This window comes from Echiichthys vipera (genome assembly GCF_963691815.1).
Source record: "Echiichthys vipera genome assembly, chromosome: 3".
NCBI lineage: Eukaryota > Metazoa > Chordata > Actinopteri > Perciformes > Trachinidae > Echiichthys > Echiichthys vipera.
Window position 1 is genome coordinate 21,613,117 of NC_139828.1, and position 12,010 is coordinate 21,625,126.

Below are 12,010 nucleotides of genomic sequence, written 5' to 3' on the forward strand. Positions count from 1 at the left end.
ATGATAGCGACGAGATCAATTTCCTTTAACATTTAGATGTTTTCCATGGTTCCTAAAGTTGCACCCTTTGCTCAACTAGAGTTTTATAAGTTCTTGTGTTGGGAAATGTCTCCCTCAGCATGCGCATGTTTAGACAAGCTCGAGTTATTAACCTATTTTTAGAAACTTCTGCTGCAGATTCATGTAGGGAAATTTTACTGCGATCATTTGGATCTTAACGTTTCAGCTGCTATTTTTGCTCAGTCTGATGGGATTGCTTAATCAGCTCATCATCCTTCTGGGGGCATTTCAGAGCTCTGGCACATTTCTCCAAGCCGGCTGGTTAGACTTTTTAGGATCCACTGCTTGTCCCTGGCATCTCTCTCCGTCTCTTCTTCAGTCCCGTTTGTGTCTGATACATTTTGACGAGATGTTGTAATAATGATGTAGTGGAACAGATGGTTTATATGTTTGATTTTTCAAGCCACAAGACTGTTAACATTAGTAAAATTGCTCATACAATAACATAACAAAATTCTTTTTAAATGTGTGTTGAAGAAATAATATTTAAACCTTGGCTAACCCATAGGACAAACAGGAGGTGTTACCATGGTACCTCTGTTTGCACAACCCAACAGACAAATGGTCACTGGTTTCCCCTCACCATTACCCACAGGAAGGAAGAGATTAATTCAAAGTATAAGAAAGCTTTCTTTCCCTGTCTGTGACACTCTGTGGCACCGTCTTTTTGAGGAAAAGTATATTTCTTCTTCACAGCCTCTTGCCAAAATGTATTTTAGCTTACTCAGATGAGCAGTGAGGACAATTCGACAGTTAAAGTAAAAGAAAGGAATCCCAGTTAATATGGATTTTGTGATTGGCAGGTTAAAACACTGCACATCTTCATGTCTCATTTAATTCTAAATTTGTTTGAAACATGAATGTTTTTTAAACCTCTTGGTTACATTTAGTTCTTTAATTAAATATATCTTAAATGCGTGCATACTATAGATAACAGCGACTTCTTTAAAAGTTAACATTTGTTTTAACATTCCTTCTATTTGAAGCTATTTAAAACACTGGCATTATGAGGAATAAATACTTCTATATCTACTATAGTCTATAGTCTATATCTACTATACCCACACTTGACTACTTACTTTAATTGACTAAGACTTGCTACAAAAGATTAAAAAAACCCTTTTGATCAACAGACAACTGATAACTGACAACTATTTCAATTTATTTATATATATTTTTTCCCTTTGTTGAACATGAGGCCGTGATGTTTTTTATAGTCATAATTGATAATAAACTAAATAGCTTTCGATTTTTTGGAATGTTGCTCCAAAACATTATTTGAAGACGCCATCTTGGGCTGTAGGAATTATACAGGGCTTTTATAGACAATTGATTAATCATGAAAATAATCTGCAAGCAGAAATACTTTTTAAAAAACGAACATAATTGATAATGCTGTAATATTGTGATCTTTTAGATCAGATTGTGCCCCAGAATCCATCTCGTGTAAAATAACAATCACTGCCCACACACCTACAGTCACATGAATCAACATGAAGGATACAGACTTGTCTCATGCCAGTAAATGACCCTGAAGGTACTGCCCAGTAACTTGAAACAGCACCATTGTCTTAGAGCTGGGAAGTAGAGTAATTTCCCAGAAAAAAAACATCCATTATTTGTCACTATCCTTTCTACTGACCTTGCTATCTTTCCATGTCTCTTGATGTTTTCACCTAGTAGTCTCTGCTTTTTTTTACTGTTAGCTGCTTTACCACAGAAGTTGCTGTTTTGTCCTGAATTCCACCAAATTTTAAATGAGGAGAATAACAAAACTTTCTTTATACCAATAAATGCAGGACAAATGGTGTGTCAAAGATTGTGGGCCCTGGTTTGTCAAATTTAGATTTAACTACGACAGGTCTAAAGTACAGTTTGTTTCTCTGGTGATCAGTGATGTATTTCGCATAAAACTAGTTTGGTTTACTGATTTATGTAGCGGTTGTGTACCAATTCTAGCTTGTAAGTTAAAGTTAAGTTCAAGATTGTTCTTTAACTGTTGTGCAGTCTTTAAAGCACTTAATAGCTTTGTTTCCTAGTACATTGCTGGCATGTTCAATGTCAATCTATTATTGTATTTTCCAGTTTGCACATCTGGCGTTTTGTGTTTCATTACTACAGCTGGCACAGCTCTTCCACTTTTAAATCAGATACATTTTTACATATTTCTTTGTGTTTAGTGTTATGCACTATAAGAAGACTTATTTGGCAGTAAAAGTGTTTCTGGTTTCATGTCCTTTTACAAGTGTACCTGAAGCAATATCAAGATCTGTTGAGGTACAGTCAATTTTGTACAGGGCTTCTGCAGAGAGGAACAAGTTAACCGACAGTATTACTATCATCAAATGCTGATGTAACTAAGGCAGAGTATTGTCTTAGTTTTCATTCATTTACATTTAACCAATGTGCAGAAGCTAACGGGATACAATAAAATAGAACACAAACACATATTGACATAGAGAACTTCTGTATTTATGTCACTAAGTCTATCATCCTTTAGGCAAGTCCATCACTCAGTCAGTCTACTCTTCCGTCACAGAGAGGCAGCTGGATCATGGGAAAGGAATTTCGTGTCATCATAGCAAATCATTTGAGGGTCAGAGGGAGAACTTCCTGATTGCTTTAGTGCAAAATAACAGCAGAATCATGACCGACTCAGCCGTCACAGTACCATAATGAACATGATTGGTTGGAAAATGTCCATCCCCAAGGAATCAGTTTCCCAAGTAGTCTTTGGAAGGTATATAGATGACTTGTCATCCTGTAAAACACAACTGTGCGCCATGCAATCCACAGACGCGTTGATTACTTCTCATAGAGACTGATTATTTCCCCTCTACCTAGGTAGCTCATAATTACATTACAGCATTTGGCCGCAGTCCTTTTTATTATCCTAGTCTTTGAACAGGCGGCATGCTTCTGGTTGACTGAGCAGGACTGTTAAGTTTAGTTTTGTATATGTTTAGATATAGAGTCCATGTGTGAGATCCAAGTGCTGAAGTCCATGTGGCTCTATACACGAACTTCAAAGAGAAAGCATGGGAGAATGGTTCAAGTTTACCAGACCCTAATCCACTAAACCACCAGGAACCCCCCATTTCATAGGAAAGGGTTTTTGTTCCCAAGGTCTGTCTTTGTGCTGTGTTTTGAAGGCTCAATTTTTGGATGTCCCTTCTTTGTCCTGTTAAGTAGACCAGGGTAAAAACACAACCATGACATAAAGGTTCCTATTTTACAGATGAGTAAGTTAATCCTGTTTTTGTTTTGTGTAACAAAATGATCAGAGCTCATTGGTGCAGCTCAGAAAAGTGGTAATTTTACATTGTTTTGTTGCATACTGTTTACAAAGGTCAAGAATGAACTCCTAAGTTCAAATTGTTAAACATATTTAGTTTTGTTTTCTATTGTCCGTTGGGATGTTTCAAAATCCTCACCTCACCTTTGACAGGCTTTATATATTATATATACATGTTATATATATATATATATATATATATATATATATATATATATACCCTTTTTTCTTAATGGTTAACCATTTAGTTTAGTTACAGTTTATGTCCGTGGAGTCATCTAGTACTCAACTATCACACCACTTTTATAAATCAAAGAACAAAGGCCAGTATATCATAAAGGTATACGTGTGAGCATAAAATGAACTCAAGGTTGCCCTTTTTACAAAAAAAACTTCAAAACTTGACGTAGTTAAGCCTTAGCATAGATCTCTTCTCATTCTCACACTTGGACATCTCATTGTGTCATTTCTTTCATAACACATTAGTCATCAGCCTTAAGGATGGACGGGGCTATGATCGGGTAATCCACTTATTTTTTCATCCTGTTTGGCTTCTCGTGAGAGCATAAAGCATCATCATAACACCTGTACCCCGGCTGTTACCGACACACATGACACGCATGACTGTAAAGACTCTCTCATGAGGATGTGACTCAGCTCATTGTTAGATCAGAGCTAGTCTTTTTTCTTCCCTTGTCCCAGAACGTGCAGTATGTGTGGGGTAGCCAGACCCTACTCCAGCTCTGGAGTCTGGTGTGGCACAGGCACAGCTAGACCAGAGCCGATGTGTTTGTCTACCGGTAGAACAACAACATGAGAAACATGGCGGGACAACGCTCCAGCCTGCCTGACACAAAAACACACCATGTGTAGTGGTTCCAAGTAACTTGTTAGATTTACTCCAGTAGGCTACTGCATTTGATGCCTGCAAGTCAGTTCAGGTGGTTGACTCTAGATGCTTTGATAGTTGAGTGACATTTCTCACTCCATATCATCTGCAATGAACAAACCCTCCTAATTTTGAAGTCTATTTAAGCTGCAAACTGTCCCATCTCTCCCTGTGCTTTGTCATAGTTGCTGCCCTTCATCAGTATGGCCAGGTATCGTCAATCACAGAGGCCATATTTCTGTATAATTAATACTATTTTGATACGTTAAGTACATTTGGCTGATAATACATCTGTACTTTTATTCAAGTAAGGTTTTAAATGCAGGACTTTTACTTGTATTGAGTATTTTTTACACTATGGTTTCACTACTTTTACTTAAATAAAGGGTCTAAATACTTTATCCCCCACTGGCGAGGGATGTTCTGAAACCAGCTTGTAAATTTTTTTCTGTATTGAATAAATTTGCCTCATCCATTTTATCAGTCCCTTACTGCTGCATAGAGTAAAAAACAATTAGAATTCTCAAGAACGCTGTTGGCACAAATGCACATGATCTTTTCTTCCTTCAAAGCTCTTTTGGACAGACGGGTCGTGGAGACATTTCCTGGGCCTGTGAAAATATTATCCATTTGAATTTCTTCTGTACTGGGTATGATATTCATCTACAAAATCATGAAGCTCTCTCTAGCTATTGCGAAACACAAGACAAATATCAGAAAGTTGTGAGATGTGTGTGTGTTGTGGATGACTACACTCGCCTGCACTGGCTCTAGAATTAGACTTCTCCACACGTGATCATTCACAGCACACAAAGCCAGTGGATTGACCTGAGGGCAGAGCAGTCAAGCATTCGATGCGTGGTGGTTATTGCAGGCATGCATGTGTATGCATGTAAAAGACTCACTCACACACATATACTTTTCATTAACATTTGATCTGCTGCGTTCATTCTTTGTTTTACAGTATTTCTGGACAATATAGTGTCATTGTTAGAAACAGTTAATTGAACAGGAAATTCTAAAAAGTGCTTGTTTAAGTATCACGTCATAGATTAACATGTTTTTTTTAACATATATATATATATATACAACATATATTACACTAAAATGTAGGCCTGCTGGATTATGCAGTATTGGCCTTGCAGTACAGACACTTAAACAAAAAAAAAGTTAACCCTTTATTTAAGTCATGTTTAGCATCATTGTACAGTTCTCTTGAGCTGTAACAAACACAAGGCTTTGATAACACATTATACCAATTTTTGCACCTTTCCTGATCAATGTGATAATTTTATATTCTACAAACAAGATCTCAAGGTCAAGACTCGTTTTTCCCTCTCTCCTCGCTTGACTGCCAAACGTGAGCATGTTTTCCAAAAGAAAAAGTACTGTAACTTGTTTTCCTTGGTGTTAATCTTTTTTCTTAGGTTAAGACTTTGTGGTTTGTGCACTTTGAGCCCTTTTCTTATTTACTGTCTTGTCCATCTCGTTTATTTCTTGTCTTTTCCCCGTTCTGTTAAGTGCTTTGAACCATCTGTGTCTCGTTTTACAGATTGAGGTTTTGGCTCTGCTGTTCTATGCTGTTTGTCATTGTTTTTGTTTGGATCAGATTCTCATTGTTTGAGAAAAAAAAACACCCCTTCACCTGTCACTCAATTTCCCACTTCCCCTGTGGTGAGAATTAGAAATCTCCCAAATCCTACAAATACTTTTTAAAGAAATCATAATGGGAAGAGTCGTCGGTTATAATGAGTTGCCACAGGGGCCTGCACTAAAGCACACCATCAATGTGCAGTGAAATGTAATATATGCAGTACATTAAGCAGTACGTCAGCACAGTTTCATCTAAATAAAAGCCTGTTTCAACACTCTTTTTCATCAAGTATAGTATAAAATAACAGATGCAGTTCATGAGCACTCCAATTAATTTGTATGAGTTATTCACAGGCAAAAAGTCACAAAGTGCTTTACAAAGGCACAGAGGCCTTAGAATATTCTCCCATGTCCAGGTCATCGTAATCCCCAAAGCAGTTTCAGTCAAAAGCAACTGGACTTGGTTATTTGTCTAGGAAGATGTTTCACCTCTCATCCAAGAGACTATCTGGTGTGGAGATCCAGGCATTTAACCTCTTACAAGGCCGGTTATGTCACTGGGACCCTTTGTGCTCCAAGTGCCAACGACCGTTGTTGGAGTGGCAGTCGTTGTTGGGAAGTAGGTTTCGACTTCGTTAGTGCTCTATTGAGTCTTAACAACAGTCGTTGTAGTCACAGGAGGCCATTTGTGAACAGTTGCTCTTTGAGGTTAGATTGTTAGTTAGAATCTCCTGGGAAGGGATGAAAGGGCAGCATTGTAAATTGGAGATAAGTGGTGTCTCAGACCTCCTCCTCTGTTTAGCGATGGTTTCTCTACTTTTACATAGATGGCTTCTTTTACTCCTCTTTCAAACCATCTGTCCTCTCTGTCCAGGATGTGGACATTGTTGTCATCAAAGGAGTGGGCTTTCTGCTTGAGATGTAAGTGGACAGCGGAGTCCAGGCCTGAGGAGTTGGCGCTCCTGTGTTGGGTCATGCATCTGATTGTCTAGTTGGCCTATGAAGTGGTTGTTTTGTTTCTCCAATGTAGAGATCTTTGCATTCCTTGTTGCATGAACCAGATTGCTTTTGTGGGTGTGTGGTGTTCTGTCCACAGGCAGGCCAAAGGCATTGACAATATACAGGGCAAACACAGAAAAATACAATACACCAAGAAAAAACACAATGCACTATTAAATCTGATTGTCTAGTTGGCCTAGTGTATATATATGTCAACTAAATTCCTGTCTAAAAAGAAATGTCAACTGGGATCTCAAGTTCAACAGCTGAAACTACAGATCTCAGTTTACTGATGTTTCTCAAATTGAAAAAGCAAGATCTGGTCAGCTGCATAACATGGTTGTCAAACGACGATGATTAGTCAGATATTACCCCTAAATTACACAGTTGGGGGTGGACAGCAGAAGAAAGCGTCCCAATAGTTTGGTAGGTTTTCTTGCATTGATGAACTTGTGCGTTTTTCATGCCAGATTCAATCCACATCTATGGATATGTGGGTTTTCTAATTTTGTTTTATTTTATTTTGAGCATGTAAAATTCAACAATTAAAAAAAAATAAAAACAATAAAAAACAACAAACAACAAAAGACAACAGCAGTATATCTAACAAAATAGAAAATTAAAGAAGATAAGTTACTTTCATTAGCAATTTTCCTTAATGTACATGAGCGAAAAGCAGTAAGAAAAAGTTTCAAATTATTAAATCCTACCCCTTAAAAATGAAATCATTAATTTAAAATAACTCATTGGATTATTAAGCTTGTCGCATATCACATCCAAGTTTATGTAAATGCAAATATTCATTTAAAGAAAAGTCTCTGTGTGCTGGAAGTTTTAAGTTTTCACATCCTACTTGTGTAAGTTGCATATACACGACCACAACTGGCTTTCAAACTAGTTGTTATGTCCCAACATCATGTTTCAAACTTGCATTTAAATTGAGAATAAGGAGACTTTTCCCCTTCAGCAGATGAAGGCGAAAACCTCTTTTTCAGTGTCACACTCAGTACGTACATCATTCTGCTCAGTGAAGGTCAAACATCAAAAAATGAAGCAACAATAAGCACATTTGCGGTGGAGGTGGACTCTTAAGTTTGTCGTGTAACCAGCGCCCTCTCTGCTGGTGTGTGTTTACTATACAGGGGGAAAGTAATGGCTATCAAGGCAGAACAAAGTGATAAAAGAGAGCGACTTGCAAAAACTCGAACTACAGTGGAAAAATGCAGCACGTGTCACATGCACTGTTTGTTTGATCTCTTGAAAGATGCAACGCAGCCATAAATAATGTCCTTTAAGTGATGTTTCCTCCTCTCCTCTTCTCTGATGATGTCTTAATAAGATCCACCTCCTCCGTCACCCATTCCTCCACATTCTCCTCATGAACGTAGGAGCCGCAGTCTCGCTTATTCCCCCTCAGTGAATGAACACTGTGCACTCTAGCATGTCACTCTGCCCTTTCTTGCCCGGCCATGCCAAGTCCATTCATGTATGTGTGTGTGTTCACTGTACATAGTTATGTGTGAGAGTGTGTAAGGGGATGATGATGGCGCACATGTGAAAGAATTCCTCTTCCCATTTCATGCTCGGGCCATTATAATCAAGTCCACAGATCGTTCAGTAATGAAAACAAAATGGTTTTAAAACAAGAAAGAGAGTCATACATTGATGCTGTTTTCATGTTTTGTTGAAGGTCAGAAAAGGAATGCTTCATGCCAAACTCAAAGTTTAGTTTACTTACTTGTTTCCTTATCAGGATATTTTCTTTAGCTCAGTCACATAAGTCCATAAGACATTAGTTACGTTTGACTCAAATGCTACCAGAAAACCAAATTTATATCTGGAAATAATTTATTTCTCCTTGTTTAATTGCTCTATGCTTCACATTACTAATATGAAATTAACATCCTCAGAAACTTTGTGTTTATCTGTTTTCAGTTTCGATGTGGAGAATGGCCCGTCCACCAGCTGCAGCCCTCTGGACCCCCAGGCCTCCCCCGGCTCTGGTCTGGTCCTCCACACTAACTTCCCCGGTCATAACCAGCGGCGAGAGTCCTTCCTCTACCGCTCTGACAGCGACTATGATCTGTCGCCAAAGTCCATGTCACGGAACTCCTCCATCGCCTCTGAACTGTAAATATAAAGCTCAACAGCATGCACTCAAAGCACAAGTTTGTACATGACAAAGTCCGAGAAAGTTACACAGTAGAAGGTGGCAAGCAGGGTTACATTAACACATCTTTATGGATATGCTCATAGAGAGAGAGAGATAAGGGATAATGTGGGTCATTATTGCAAATTAGAACTCGGCCAGGGTGATGCAGGACCTAGACACTTAAGACACAACACAACAAGACTCAAGACACCTCAATACTTAAAAATAGCCCTCTGATGGTCTGTCGGATCAGAATCGTGTCAGAACGTAGAATGCTATAATTACCTATAAAAAAGAGTACTCAACAAAGCTGTGTAAGAAATATATTTAAATGAATCTAGCAAACAGTAAAATAGGATCAAATGTCTTATTGCGCTTTCCATAATGTTAGCTTAATCAAAAACATCAAATGTAGACCTCTTTTTTGTTAATGCACTAACCTACTTAAAATGCATTTTAGACGCATGATACTTTCAGATGGATGATGTTGTATTTGCACTTTTTCTTCAAAAACCTCTGTCTGCGTCTTACCACTGAGTAGTGTTCAACCCTAGCATCATTAAGGAGAATATTAGATGTGAACGAAAATGTAGATTACACTATCTTTTTTTTAACCTTGAAGGAGTAAAGTTGGCGGTACTTTTTCTTTCTTTATGTAGCTTGAGATACTACAGTGCTGTGTGTGCAGAGTAATATGCTAAGTGTATCAGTATTTTTATCAACTCTTATCTTGATTATTGTGGCCGAACACAAAACAATGTTCAGAGAGACTCTAGTAAGAAAATCAAGTTTACATTTTTGAAGAATTTAAAGTGATATACAGTATACGGATATATTACGCAGAGAGGATGAAACAGAAAATGCACCTATTTACTAATAGACATATTAATTAATTCCACGCTCACTTACTCACCCTTGTGACTGTTAGAGGTCATGGCAGTATTTCTAGATGACACACTGAACAGTGCTGTTGAACTGAATCCTTTGCATGACACTGTGTGCGTCACGGCACAGTTAGCTCAGTGTAATAAGAATTAGCCTAAAGGGAGGATAGAATAGCTCTAATATCATGGACATCATATTAAAGATGACTTAAAGGATGACAGTGATGAACTGTGTGGATCCATGTTAAAAATACTATGCTGGAGCTTATTTTGTGTAATAATATTTTCTCTTTGTTACATCTTCCTAGACTGTGGCCTGAGTCTGCAGCAAAGTAAATTAATTGATTGATCGAGTTTCACAGTGCATTAAAAGTAGGGCTGTGTGATATGGGTGATGCTTATTTCACAATTTTAATAAGGATGTGTTCTTATTCCAGTGTGTAATTGGTATTTAAAATTAGGCTAAATTGTGACGGGAAATGATCAAAAAGGATGTTGAATACAAGGAAGCCCATCCCACTGTTTTGCAAGACCAAACCCTTCACATGTGTCTTTACTTGGAACAACTTATGTTGTGATGTTCTCATTAAAAGGAGCTTGGAATCATTCATTTCAAACAATTGTGTTACTCAAAAACATAATATCATCCTATAGTAACAATACAACTCCTGTCACTGGAGTGCTGTCAATCACTTGAAAATGTGTGCAGGGTTTTGGCATGTTTTAATTATTTCATATATGAAATGAAGAATTACAATAAAGGTAAAATTCAAACGTTGCAGACAATAATACTAAACTATCACCCACCCTAAATTAAATGTTTAATAAAGCTTAGATACAAAGTAGTACTTTTGATGTAATGATTATTACTGAGCCAATGTTCGAGTGCAGATTTATTTACCAATTAACTATGTCACTGGATCTGCAGTACAGCAGGCTGCTGCTCTGCCCCCCAGTGGAAGATCTGATAGATAGTGGGGGTGGGTTTAAGGCGTTGACTACATAACAATGTTTTGAAACCTACAAAAGAGTAATTCAGTATTTTCCCCTGTCTCAGCTAACAAAAATAAGTCACTCTGAGAGCTGAGTGCCTTACAAGGTTACATTGGAACAGAAGACTCCTGTTTTTGAACCTTGACCGTCATCCCATACTCCTCTCCCTCTTTTGACTCAGTTAATTAAAGTAATGAGGCTGGCTGAGTAATGGTAGACATTGCTTATTGTCCTCACTTGACATTTTTGCTTTTAACCATGACCACGCTAGGAGAAAGCACTTAGGCATATGAGCTTTATGCAACAGCAAAACCTGACATTTGGTGTGTACCGTACCTTACCACCTCTCTCTTTTTGTATGTGTGTTTGCAGACATGGTGATGACCTGATAGTAACGCCTTTTGCTCAGGTAAATATTTTACTGTCTGTAGCCCAAATTGAGTCTGATATCAACACTCATTCTTATGAAACCATCACGGATTAAGCAAATGTAAAAATATCAGTGTTCAAAGTGCAAAGTTCAGTTGCACTACACGCTCCATGCACACAAGCAGAACAAGACACAGATAGTAACGCACTGTTAAGAAACGATACAAATGATATTAAATATACTGTAAAGTGTACATTATTGTCTCTTCCTGTGCTTTTTTCTAGGTGCTGGCAAGCCTTCGAAGTGTGAGGAATAACTTCACCGCACTGACCAATGTCCAGTGTGCCTCCAGCAAGTAAGTCCTAATGTCTTGAGCCCAGCAATAAAACATTTTCTAAATTTTTTTCCCCCAAATGGTTTCTTCAGTGACGTGCTTGAACTCCGACAATATTAGGGAGAGAATAATACAACATGTTAAATTGTATTAGAGGCCATTATGGGTACCTCGTAAAGAGTGTTGTACATAAGTCATGTTGACGTCCACTTTGACACTCTTTGAATTAATTTATTAGATTCCCTTGTTGCAACATGAAAATAAAAAATTCCTTTTAAACAATATAAACACTATGCAGTAAATCTTGGGGAAGTGAAAATAACTCATGTTTAGCCTCTTCACAGCTTTTAAACAAAAAAGTCAAAGGCTGTGCAGTTAAACTGCAGTTCAATGATTTCCCCACAAGACGGAAGTATTGAGCTATAAACAGACTGACACCAC

General features: G+C 37.8%; 1 protein-coding gene across 1 annotated transcript in view; it reads left to right on the forward strand.

The window, feature by feature from the left end:
• Positions 1–12,010, forward strand: part of pde4ba (phosphodiesterase 4B, cAMP-specific a) — an 82,093-nt gene that overhangs the window by 7,631 nt on the left and 62,452 nt on the right. The window contains exons 2-4 of the mRNA XM_083940637.1: positions 8,772–8,966; positions 11,238–11,274; positions 11,520–11,590. Of these exons, the coding sequence (XP_083796763.1) occupies positions 8,772–8,966; positions 11,238–11,274; positions 11,520–11,590 (303 nt within the window). The remainder of the gene's footprint in view (positions 1–8,771; positions 8,967–11,237; positions 11,275–11,519; positions 11,591–12,010) is intronic.